This window comes from Cicer arietinum, chromosome 5 (genome assembly GCF_000331145.2).
Source record: "Cicer arietinum cultivar CDC Frontier isolate Library 1 chromosome 5, Cicar.CDCFrontier_v2.0, whole genome shotgun sequence".
Taxonomy (NCBI): Eukaryota; Viridiplantae; Streptophyta; class Magnoliopsida; order Fabales; family Fabaceae; genus Cicer; species Cicer arietinum.
In genome coordinates, this window is record NC_021164.2 from 2,118,131 (window position 1) to 2,131,465 (window position 13,335).

At 33.3% G+C, this 13,335-nt stretch overlaps 1 protein-coding gene across 2 annotated transcripts; it reads right to left on the minus strand.

The window, feature by feature from the left end:
• Window positions 1-1,816: 1,816 nt before the first annotated feature.
• On the minus strand, window positions 1,817-12,909 carry LOC101509522 (mitochondrial intermediate peptidase, mitochondrial). Of its 2 annotated transcripts, XM_004499615.4 has the most exons (17): window positions 12,569-12,909; window positions 12,372-12,453; window positions 11,817-11,869; window positions 11,397-11,451; window positions 10,787-10,925; window positions 10,636-10,690; window positions 9,549-9,771; window positions 8,869-8,964; window positions 7,890-8,009; window positions 7,655-7,780; window positions 7,413-7,568; window positions 6,610-6,726; window positions 5,165-5,290; window positions 4,746-4,813; window positions 3,447-3,582; window positions 3,141-3,306; window positions 1,817-2,492 (listed from the first exon to the last, which is right to left on the minus strand). In XM_004499615.4, exons 1-17 carry the CDS (start codon window positions 12,745-12,747, stop codon window positions 2,221-2,223), a joined length of 2,169 nt encoding a protein of 722 aa, XP_004499672.1. In that variant the 5' UTR covers window positions 12,748-12,909; the 3' UTR covers window positions 1,817-2,220. The 2 variants fall into 2 exon arrangements, with proteins under 2 accessions (XP_004499672.1, XP_004499673.1); XM_004499616.3 differs by lacking the exon at window positions 12,569-12,909 and having other exon boundaries at window positions 11,392-11,451; window positions 12,372-12,399.
• Window positions 12,910-13,335: the final 426 nt, after the last annotated feature.

Sequence of the window (13,335 nt, forward strand, 5' to 3'; positions counted from 1 at the left end):
ACTGTTGTCCATGCTATTAATAGAATTCCATTGTCGGTCATATCAAATTTGTTTCCCTTTGAAAAATTGTATGCTTTTATCCCTGATTACTCTTTGAAAGTCTTTGTTTCTACTTGTTTTGATCTTCGTTCATAAGTATAACACAATAAGTTGTTTTCTCGTTCTGTCGTGTGTGTTTTTCTTGGTTATGAGGATGGTCAAAATGGTTATCGTTGTTATGGTACTCATGAAGAAAACTTTATGTTTCTCGTAATGTTGTTTTTCTTGAGCACATCCGTTTTTACTCTGATTCTCAGATTACTAAGAGTGCAGAACTAACCCATATTGATCTATTTGGTCCTAATGATAATGCTTCTAGTGATTGTAATGTTGAGAATTGCAAGACAAATACTATTACTCCACATGATGATATCCCTCTTGTCTCCTCGAGTGTCCAACCACCTCCTACGATTGTTGATCATCCGTCTTTAGCTCCTCGTTACCCATCTCATCACCATAAGTCTACTTAGTTGCCTGATTTTATTCATTCCACTTACTCATCTTCATATCCTTCTTTCTTAACCTCTACTCACAGTTTGTCTAAACTTTCTTCCTATAGAGAGACTATTTTTGATCCTCTTTGGCAGTATGCTATGATAGAAGAACTCTCTGCATTGCACAAAATATGTACTTGGGAATTAGTACCCCTTTCTCCTAGAATGTGTGCTATTGAGTCTCGTTACAAAGCATGTCTTACTGCTAAAGGATTCTTTCAACAATATGGTATGAATTATGAAGAAACTTTTGCTCCTGTAGCCAAGATGACCACTATTTGTACTCTTATTGCAGTTGCATCTATTCGTCAGTGACATATTTTCCAAATGAATGTCAAAAATGCTTTTTAAATGATGAGCTTCATGAAGAATCTATATGGTCCCTCTACAAGGAGTTTCTCATAATCAGGGAGAAGCGTGTAAGTTATTCACGTTGTCAATTAGTTTGTTGTCTTTCCCACTACAGTACATTGTGCAGTTGTTCTTCGTATTCTTCATTATCTTCGGAGAATTCAATTTCAAAGTCTTCTCTTTCCATCGTCGTCCTCATTCGAGTTACATGTTTATTCTGATGCTGATTGGACTAGTGACACTGCAATCGTAAGTCCACCACAAGGTTTTGTATATTTCTCGGAAACTCTCTTATTGTTTAGAAGAGTAAGAAGCAAGACATTGTCTCTCTCTCTTCTACAAAAGTTGAGAAATGTCACTTACTACTACTAAAATATTTTGGTTGCGTTGATTTTTGTCTAATATGAGGATGATGATTCATCATATGTGTGCACGTTGTAGCTCTCATCAGCTTTTTCGTTTTACAGGCAATTAGCTCTCATCAGCTTTTTCGTTTTACAGGCAATTAGCTTTGGATGGCTAATGTTAGTAGTGTCAGTTTTTTTTGCATGTAGTGTAGCTAGATTAATAAATAGGTAATAGGACATGTGTTATTTCCTTAGATTAAGAGAATTCTTGGCACCGAGAAGTTCTTTAATATCTTAGATAGATTTCCATCATCAATCAAATATGTGTTACTTAATATCTTAACTAATTCAACTTATAAACGAAATCTATGTCCTCTTTATTACTACTTCTCACAATTGTATACTCTTGCACATCACACATTTGATCACAACAATTCTTATTATCCTTATGCCACATTTGTTAACTCTTTATTGTCTAACAATACCAAATGGCTTGAGTAAATTCTAAATTTATTACATGGCCTGTAAATTGAATTTTATTTATAGAGTATTGCCAATAAGTGCCTTAAAATATAGGTTAAGAAATTAACAAAAGAAAATTTTGTTTATTAAAAGATTCATAGACACAAAAACCCCAACCTAAATAAGTTCTACAAAATTTGACTGAATGAAAGAATTAATAAAAGAAAAGTTTGTTTTGAGAATACAACACTTGTTAACATTCTATTTATTTTGAGAAGAGATTCATAAAACACACAGACCCCAACCTAAATAAGGCCTACAAAATTTGAAATTTAGAATGGGAACCCAAGATTTTTTTTTTTTTGAGAACTGGAATGTTAGCCCGACTTCAGGATGCTACCGTTGACATATGCAGACTACCATATAACTTAATCCAGTTAGTGCTAATTTGTTTGCAATGTGTTTCTGTCCACGATATCTCTTTGGCTCGGTGCAAGTTGAGTTCTGTCCAATTTTTTCTATAAAGCTCACAACAAATGTACTTTCTGCTGATGTTCTTCCATGAGTTTCATTTCCTCACAGAGACTTGAAATATCAGGAATTATCCCTCCATCGTGATACCGGTATATACCATCGGGTACTAGATCATTTAATATAGCAGCTGGTTCTCTGGCTCCTCCATGCTGTAAGAATTTTGTTCTTAAAGCACTGCCTGTAGTTAGTGATAACGGATCCTCCTGGCACAACTTTGTCCATATGGTTGCAGCAAAACATTTGGCATACAAATAGCTATAATACCCTGCACAAAAGAGAAAATAAGTATCAACTAAAATTAAAATTTTCGATAAATGAAGAATTTTTAAGTTATGGCGGCTTGAACATGTTTCATTGCAATCCAAAAGTCATTTTGGATCCTAACTATTTTGCGTCGAATTTAATGGACCCATTAAAGGGATAAAGATCTCAAAGCTTTTCTTTTTTCCATTCACAATCCTCAGATTTTGGCTAAGGGAAACCAAACTTGCCACTTGGACTAACATATGTTGGTCATTTTTGTGGCATTGATAGGTGAATTAATACTATCATAATTATCTATGTAAAAATATTCTGCCATTATTGGTATGCCACTAGAATATTTAAAATGAAGGATAAAATGATCCACATTTTAAAATTTAAAAAAAAAATGAATCATATTTCAAAATTTAAATTCAAAATGTCTGGCCATGTTGACACATACAGATAGAAGCAGTTTGTCCAGGAAATATCAACTATCTCCTGATCTAATCTAAACCTCCAATTTAAAAAACCAAAGAGTTCTATCCTTCTCAGAAAGCTAGCATATGTTGACATATAGAAAAGAAACACAAACTTATTGACATTTCACTTTTCCGCTCAAAATCATCAGTATAGCTCAAGAGATTAGAGAAAGATCACATTTCATACCCACCTGCACCATAATTAAGAAGATGGCTAAATCGGGCCTCCCAATGTGTGCCTTCTACATTCTCCAGATTGGTATGTTTTCTTTTCAGTTCTGCAACGACACAACTACTATCACCATGAGGTAGTGGCTGCTCCCCAAAGAGTGTCTGGTCAACTAGGGCATAGAAGATCTGAACAGAAAACACAGTTACACTATGTTGATTATTATTATTTTTTTTAAATAGAAAACTATAGTATGATGCTGACTTAAAACACCATGCAGTCCTCTCGGAAACAGACATAAAGGAAAAGAAATGGAAAAGGAAAACACCTGACGTTGCAGATCAGTTGCAGCAAACATATTTTTGGCACCCAGCATTGACTCGACCAGCTTTTGAGGGATTTCATCACCTGTTGAATAGTGTCTAGCAAATGTTCTCAAAACTCGATAATCCCATGCATAGTATCTGTGCACCAAAAATAGTATCAAGCCAATCACAATCTAGCAAACCATTACCAGAGAACGCATACAAGAGGCTATAGACTCATAGCATGTATTTCAAAGCAATTTCTTCCTTATTTAAGGTTCCATGTAGGACACTTTTCAAGATGTGATAGGCTCTTTCCTATCAAGATTAAAAAAACTAGGGTTCTAAGCTAAGGAAGGGGAAGAATACTAAAGAACAATCTAGAAAATTAAAGACATGATTTCTTCATTCATTTTGATAATTTTAAATGTCTCAACGAGACTACATATATAGTGCTAATAATGGGTAATAACATAAAAGGCTTAAAGGCTATAAAAGCCCACTAAACAACAATTAAAATAAAAGGCAACTAATATAAATTCTACATCTAACTTAAATATCTAAATTATCTATTTAAATCTCACACGAAACCTAATTACTTTCCTTAATTCATTTATGGTTGTTGAATTTGTGCTTTTTTGTGTCTAAATCAGGCTAAACTCACCTCTATTTATAATACTATGTAGAATAAATATAATATATGCTAACTGATATGATCAACTACATCTTTTAGCGTGCTTTTAGGTAAAATAGTTACAAGCTTAGGCTGCTCTAGAAAGCTTAATCAAAACTTATTCACAAACCATTTTAGCGAGCTTATTGAAATAAACTAAAAACAACTTATGGGCATATAGTAAGTTATTGAAATAAGTGTTTATATTATTCAATAAGCCAAAAATAATTTTTCCCCTGTGAGAGAATATATGTAGTTTTCAAATTGGTTTGTTTAATTTTCTGCCTTTCTACATTGCACAAGCAGTGCTGAGTGGAGTATTTACAGGACGTGCTTTATTAGCTTTGGTCTAGCCGTTACATTCTGCCACGTCAGCATAACTGCTTATGTAGTTAGTTAGAAGTGAGTATATGATAACACTTCACAGGGTGCAGGATAAGACTACTATAAAGTCTGAATCACTGCACTTTTCATTGTAATCAGAAAATCACATTTTCAATACACGAGATGAAATCATATTTCTCTAGTTTTATTCACTTCTAAAATCCCCTAATATTCTATTGGCCACCTTGATTTAGGATAAAAACTTAAAGAGTGTATTTCTTGTAGCATTCTACTCATCATCTCAACAATAAAAACTTAAACTCACTCAAAGAGGTTGGATGGTATTTCTGCAAAATCAAGAACCGTTCTTGTGCCTGAAAAATGTTGGTAGTCCTACAATCAAATCATGACAGCATCACATTACAAAAGTAACAGCAGTAACCTTTTTTTCAAAAATTTCTATGATCAAGTAACAAATTTCAAAAGTCTTGACACAATGTCATCAAAATTCAACTCAACTTGCCCAAATCATGTTCATATGTACATCTTTAGAATATTTGGTGAGAAGATAATTGACTGCTACAAATTACATGTTACTGATAATTGAATATGTTTCATGTGTTCTATAAACAATTTTTATGTTTCTTGTATATTGTCAATATTATTTACTTTAAGTGGTATATTATTGATATTTATTCTAACTAGAATATGAATTATCAATGAATGAAAAGTTAAAGAGAATACCGTTCTTGAAAGCAGTGAATGAAGAGCATGTCCAAACTCATGAAATAAGGTTTCCACTTCCCAATGATTAAGCCTTACAGCTGATGGATTTCTCGAACCTGAAAAATTGCAAACAAGAGCTACAATCTGCAAAATTGTCAGAATCTAGAAACAGTTTGCTTGTGTTGCAGCAAATAAAGTTATAAAGCAATGAAATTAGTGAAGTATGCTTAGATGAGCAGTGATGTGGGTAAGAAAAAATATATTTTAATCTTTGGAAGAAACACTCATTTATTGGGATTTGTCTAATAGTAAAAATCTAAACAATTAATAATATATTTTAGGCTTAAATACATTTAAAAGTTAAGTTTGGTCTCATAACTTTAAAATCGGTCAAATGGTCCCTTAAGATATCTTTGTTAACACATGTCGGTCCCTTCCGTCTATTCTGTTAGTCAAAGTCAAATTAGTAGCTTACATGGATCTAACATGTCTCCTAGGTGTAATATGAGTTAATTTTGTAATTATTTTAGGGACCAAACTGAAGTTTATACATAAATTACGGTACCAAATTGAACTTTCAACTCAAGTTAAAGGACCAAACTGAACTTCTTTGAAACTACATCACCAAGAGTTAACGCCGCTTACCACTGACTTAATAAAAAAGACCAAATTGCATTAACTTACATAAGCTAAGGGACCAACTTGACCGGTTTTAAAGTTAAGGGACCAAACTGAACTTTTAAAATAAGTTAAGGGACCAAACAGGTATTTAAGCCTATATTTTATCAACGGTTATCCAAGAATAATTTACTATCTAAGCACTCCAAACACTTATGTCTTTAACTATGTGTTTTGGAATCAGATGCCAAAAATGACATTGTGCATGAGAGAAAGCTCCCTCCAAAAATGACATTAGTGCTTGAGAGAAGTTTCTAATGGATTGCTTATGTTAAGAAGCCCACTTTAGTGTTGTTAGGAAAATTGGATTTTGTACCCCCACAATAGACTTGTACCCCCTCATTTATAATTTTTATCCTTTAAATTACTAAAATACCCTAAGTGAATAGTAAAAATTAAAACAAATTCGGATATCTTGACCATACTCCCACATTCCCAATTTTCTGGGGGTACCAAATCCAATTTTCTGTTGTTAGATATCTCATTCATATTGGGAGAAAGGGCAATTTTGCAGCTCATTTTAGCTAAATAAGCCCTCTATGCCAAACCAAATTCGGAAAGAAGAATGTCCTAGTCTAATTGAAAACATTGCTGTGTCCAAAATGTGCCTTGAGCACCTTTTACATGAAGTGTTTTCTTTTTAAAACCTTGTTTTTCTACCAGAGGATGTATCTCTTTCTTATCTTTTCTCTCTAATATAACATCTTTATGAAAATCAATGTCAAAAGGCACTGCACATTTGAGTGATAAAAGAAAACCATAAGGGAATGAAGATTTTCACATACAGGAAGTTGGTATTCTGTTTGAGAAATCCTGCGACCACCTTTAATTGCAAAATGAGCACAGCCAGGATATTTTCCCTTTCTTGAGTACAAATCAAGGTAGAGATATCCCAAATCACCCTGAAACGAGTTTAAGTCTCAGTGCATTCAAACTGAATGATAATAAAAAAAAATGCATAACAATATTGATATTAATCATCACTAGCAATGGAAATTAAATTTAGGCGATCAGATGATTGGGAGCACATATAAAGGAAACAAGGCAGAAGAAATACAGGACAATAAAAAATATGAAGAATTAGGATTATTTAGCAAGAAAGCAAGACGAGAAACGGAACTCAGGCAGAGTAGGGGCTTGGGTTCTTAGCCAGTTATTTGATAAATTACCAATCCTCCCTGTTACCATAATTTGATCATTTGATGTAGTATCAGATGATCCCACCAAGGTATTGCTAATGAATAATGATCAAATTACATCACAATACAAGCAAACAGAAGAAAATGACAGATTGAGAAGGGAAGGATAGCATTCCTTTTTCAGACCACCAGAAGACAATGTGATAATGTGCCAATCTATTATCTAGTAGGAGTTTATTTGACTATTTTGTTAATGATATTAGACAGAATATACTAAATTTTGGACCAAAAGCCAATATTGAATTCATAGTCAAATATGTAATTCTCATACAAAATTTAAAACTGTAGAAAATCACTGTCTGAGTTAAAAGTTTCTATCTCAACATTTTATTGTTTAATCCATTGGATCCAAATTCTCTTCAAGTCACAAACATCTCTACAATAAATACCTCCTCAGGGTGATGAAGACACAGTTTAAGCACTTGTGGATCCCAAGATTCACCTGGTGCTAGAGGGATGCTATGACAGGTTGCACCAAACAGTGACTTCACCAGAACCTTCAAACCCTCAATACAGTTTGACAAAGAAAAATATGATGCTACAACCTGCACACATGTTTTTTGCATTTATGTGAAAAGCAAACTAGGTGCATATTAATGACGGACAAAACATGTAGGTATATCATATGTACCGAAGAATCCAACTTATAAACAGAGGACTTCATCATTGTTGTGTAATAGGCTTCATCCCACGGCCTTAAATCTCCACCACTCTGACCACATTTTTCTCTCTTGAATTTTGTAAGTAGCTTGAGCTCCTAATATTGTAAGGAAAAGAGAAAATCCTTTTATCAGTTACAAGAATGGCTATAAGACTTTTTTTCCCAAGAAAGTAGCCTAACAGGAGTCTGTATATAAATTATATACCTCTGTAGCCTTTTCCTGGACCATCTTGCTCATTTCAAGTAAAAATGACATTACAACTTTTGGTGATGAAGCCATGTTGGGCTTAACAGAAAGTTCGGCATAAGATCCACACCCCATAATCTAGATCAAATTAACAGATGATAAAATCAATGAGTTATGAAGTCAAAAATAGAACAAACAATAAGCTTTGTTGGCAAATACTAGTGAAAACTTTTAACTTAAGTCAATATGAATGTCATTCTGTCTAGAGTATGATCAAACCCACCAAACTATTCATAATTCTTAAAATAAATGTCAAAATAGGTAAATGAGTAACAGTTTATTTTGTTTTTAATAGAGCCAATTTATTTTTCTTCCAATACTGATAAAAAAATGTAGACTCTTGACTCCTGAGGCACGTTTTCCTGCAAATCCTATTACTAGTTCCTCACCAGTTCTCCTGATAGAAATAGATTTGTTTTCGAAAAACCTGTGTGGAAATTCAAAGTGAAATAATTCATTTGGACTGTTGCTCTTAACAGGATTGACATTAATGACATGTTACAGATGCACAGACCTCTCACTGCTTTGTCTATCAAGTACCAACATGTGTGTTATGTGCAGTTGTAGTTCGGAAACCAGGGCTCGTCTCTTTTTGCACTGTTCTGCAGCTACTTTTGTTTGGAATAAGTTGTTTGGGACTTTTGAGATTATGGAGTCTTTCCTAACGAATTGCATCATTTTCTCTTAATTAAGGTTTTGGGTTGCAAAAAGAGGCTAAAATGGCGGCGGCATTCGGTTGCAAAGGAAAAACAGAAAATATCAAATGTTTTTTCATAGTTATAGTCATAGACTCATATACAAATGTATGCATGGGATCTAGAAATCATGTACACCTAGCAGTAACATAGAATGAATAAAACAGACAACATAGACCCTTATGCTACGGCACCAACTAAAGCACTAAAAAAGAGTCAGGGTGCCAAATGATGATTCAGACCTGAGCATGCTCATGTCGAGCAGATATAAGCCTCTTGAGAACATCAACATTTGCACGCGGAACAGAATTTCCTTGTATGTAAACCAATTTCCTAATCTTAAGATACAGAGAAAAGAACAAAAAATCAATTCAAGTTCAAAGTGGAAAAATAAATGATAAGTTCATTATTTAGACTTGTTTGAGCAAACCAATAACATTCATCACTACTCTATTACTGTTTAGTTGTGAGATGAGATAAGAGTGTCAAAAATTAGAAAGAGGTGAGAAAGATAGTAGATTTAATATATTTTTTGTATAAGAGAAAGAGGAAAGAAATAGATGTGAAAGAAAGTCTAGGATAGTAAGTTGCTTAGAAGACTATATGTGAATCCAGGGATCAGGATCCTCACCTGTTTCTCAATAACAGGAAGTGGTCCTGTCCAATAGAGAAAGACAATCTTACTACATATATGTAGTGGACACCTGCAACTCAATCTTTGTAAGTAAAAATCTGTGTCTTTCTCTCTTCTACACGACCATATCCTGTTATTGAAATACAGGAAAGGATCTAAATCCAGGCTCCAAATACTTTCCTAGTTCACTTTAATTTACAGGAAACTCCATAACAAAACTTCTGGTTAATCCATATTACAAGTATCAATATATCAAGGTAAATTTCCAAATTATTGAATAGAATCTACCTCATCATCCGGCGACAACTGCAGCACAGAATCAAGAGTTCGTGGGTCTGTTGTAATTCGAAATCCTTTTTCTTTTAGGGTGTTCATGGACCCTGATATACCCTTAGTTATTAAAGGTTCTGATTGATAGATAGGCTTGACAAGATAATGCAAATTTTTGGGGATGCGAGATGAAGGATATATATCAACAGTCCCTGGGTCCAGAAAAATATTTTCGTTGTACCTAACCAATCCAAACAAAATGTAGCGGATCAAGAGCACAGCGAAAAATGCCTACTTCAAACATGTCATAACTTGCTTTAAAGAGCACAGAAATGAATACTGATGCAACCACTGAATTGATATCATAGGTGGAAACATCAAACATTTCAAATTGTTATTGACTCCTGTCAAATACAATTGACAGAAATATTGACAGAGTAAAATTCAATTCTTTCTTTTTTGTGTTGCTTGAAAAGCCAGTCAATAGGCTATAAATGTTGCATAATTAAAATAGGTTCAACTTACCTATAGGTCCCTATCATTGAATTTGTAATTAAGTTCTTACAGTTTTAAAATTTCATGATTAGATCCTTACAAACTAACATGGTGAAATACTCCGTTAAGTATTGCTTACATAGCATGTTGGTGCAGCATTCTAACACTTCATATCATCCCTAAACGTCCAGCACCATGGAGGTTTTTTTTGTATAGCCCAATGGCATCAACTAATCCGTGTAGCAACCCCAACATAGTGTGCAAAAACTTTGTCGCTTGCAATGCTGATAAATCATACAATCATATAACTACTCTAAACATATATGAGGACTTTTAATGCTAGAAAATTTGATAATGTGAATCAATGGTATTGAATTTTCAGAGCACAAATTTTCAATCATTTAATCTTTTTTCATTTACTGTGTAGCGTTGAAGGATCTGTTATCTTAACAGGGTACCTGTTTACCCAAAATATACCAATGAAGCAAAAATAATAGAAATACACAATGTTTGAGAAACAGACTGCTTCCACTAAAAGCAAATTATTCATTTTTAAAGAAGCAAAAGAATTGTCAACCAATTCATAAATATCAGTTATAAACATACTTACTCTCTGCATAGCTGAGAAATTTCAATATCTAGTCTGTTCACTCGATCTAATTTCTCTGCAAACAAAGTGATTCATATAAAAAAGTTTTCAAAGGGAAAAGGATCCCACATTGTTTGAGAACATAACACGGTATTGTGAGTAATATGGTTACCAGGGCAAAGATGAATTCCACCCCTTTCCATGTCAACACGCAAGCTTCTAACTCCCCTTTGAGCTTCTTCAGAAAGCATATGACATTCTCGCTCGGCTTTCTTCACCGCATCATAGAGATCATGGCTTGTATTTAGATACTACAAAACAAACAGAGAAAATACTAAGTGCTTGTATTGGTATTAGATATTTACGTAATTTCTGTTTTGACATGGTTTGATATTCTATTTTAGAGTTTGTTCACCCTTTTCCTCCTTGGCTTCCTAAATCCTTATAACTTTGACATTCCAATGATTAATGTTTCAGAATTTAATCCACTCAAACTTGTAACTCCTAGAAAAAGTATTTTAGATTCATAATGCTGGCTTTGAAACCTCAATAATATTGATGAAATTGTAACAGTATTGCAGTTCAGCAAAGACACAATTGAAAGTATGTTGTAACAAACTACAAACAGCAGATAACAGAATTGCTACAGATAACCGTCTTAAATCAATCTTGGGATGCCAAAGGAAATGGAAAAAGCTAAACCTGATCTGGTTATCAAACTAATAACAACAAAAACAAAAATAACAAAATCCCTGACACAAATTAATCACGAGTCACCTCACATGTAGATATTCATTAATTTTCATTGATGCCTTGTTAGCCTCCTCAATGAACTCCCTGATTTATCGCATAACAAAAACAAGTTAGAAGTTAATCATTACACAAGGAAACACATATGCAAGTTAATTAACAAGAAGCAAGCAGACTTGTTTCGTCTCTAAGAAATAAAAAATATCACTTAAGCCCTCTAAAATGTCAAATGTCGGTCACAATAGTCTTTGACTGGGACTGAATTTCCCTATATATTATGCTACAAAAGACCAATTTGATCAACAATTGAGATTTTGGGTGACTAACTTGGTACTTGTTATTTCTCAGGGACCAAATATGCCTTTGTGTTTTTTTCTTGAGGATCAATTTAGGTCTTTATTCTAAAAAGAGTTGAATAAATTATAATAACAAATTTAAAATAAAAAAGGGACCTGTTTGGATGGGTTTGCCTACACAATTCGGCAGAATCAACAACAGAACAAACCTGTGAAATCAAAAATAAAAAACTAAATTAATTGCAACACACTAGAATACAAGAATTAAAAGTAACAACTCCAATAATAATAATAATACTCCTCTATTTCTATATACATATCTATTCATGGTACAAGTTTGTCATCGATGAAATTGAACATTTAATAAATTTTGTCTCTGCAATTTTGTTATTATTATTATTTAGAATTATGTACACATTTACACTCTAACAAAGGTATAATAAATTAAGGCTATTCATATTTAGAAGTAAAAGTTCAACAAAAAAAAAAAACATTACAATATAACAAGGGCATACTATCCACCTTTACAAACTATCAAATTAATACAACCTGCATGACCCATGAGAATGCACGGTACTAGTTTCAAATATATTTCTTATCTTTCATTGACTCACTCATGGTATAATATTATTATTTATTTTAATTCTAGAAAGTTTAGATGAGGTGGATTTTGGGTGTTCATCAGGGCAAGCCTTAAGAACGGTTAGTTACCGTGTCTGAAATCTCATCCATTGTTCGCATTATTTCAGAAGCTGAGGGCTTCGAAGAAATGTAACTAACGAGTTCTCCAGACCTGAAAATAAAAATTAAATTAAAAAAAAATGAAGAATAGAAGAGAAATGGTTAATTATGTGTAGAATGATATGTAAGAAGAAGTAACGAATGAATGAATGAATTGAATTGAGTACCTTTGAATGGCTTCATCTACGAAAGATTGGAATCCTTTTGGGGATTTCAAATGAGGGAAACCATAGAGACCTGTAGTGGTTGTGGAGAAGTTGCGGCGGAGAAGGAGAGTGAGGTTGTGCCGGAAAACTCGGACGGTTCTGTTCCGAGCAGCCGCGAGAGTTACAGTTGTCCACAACATGAATGGATGGTTATTGGTTTCCGATTGTATAATCGGAACCTGGAAAAATGATATGGCGTTTGTTTTTTTTGGAGCTGAAGAACGGAATAGTTGGGTTAATGGAGCTTATTAATAAAATTAAGGTTTCGATTTAATTTTTTTTAATTAAAATTTTTTACTTTTTTCTTTTTTAATCGTTACGGTGGCGTCCCAAGGAGATTTGAATGCAGTAGGTACTCTCATGTTTCGACTCGATTTTTTAAGCCGGTTCAATGACGTGGCACCGAGTTAACAACGTGACCAATTCAATAGCTGATTCCGACTCGATTGATCCGTCGAATTGAGCGATCTGAACCGATTTTTAAAACATTAGATATTCAATGAAGTATAAAGTTTTTTCTTACTAATCAATATATTACAAAATAATAGATTTTTACATTTTATGATTGAAGTTGTTTTATGTTTAATTATCATAACAAAAATTATTATTTTTAAATAATTAGTTATTATCAAAAGTATTTTTAGAGAAACTATTCAAATCAACTTTTTTAAGAATAATTTTTAGATTTTTTCTAGAACTTTTAACAAACCAAAGACATCTCCTAAAAG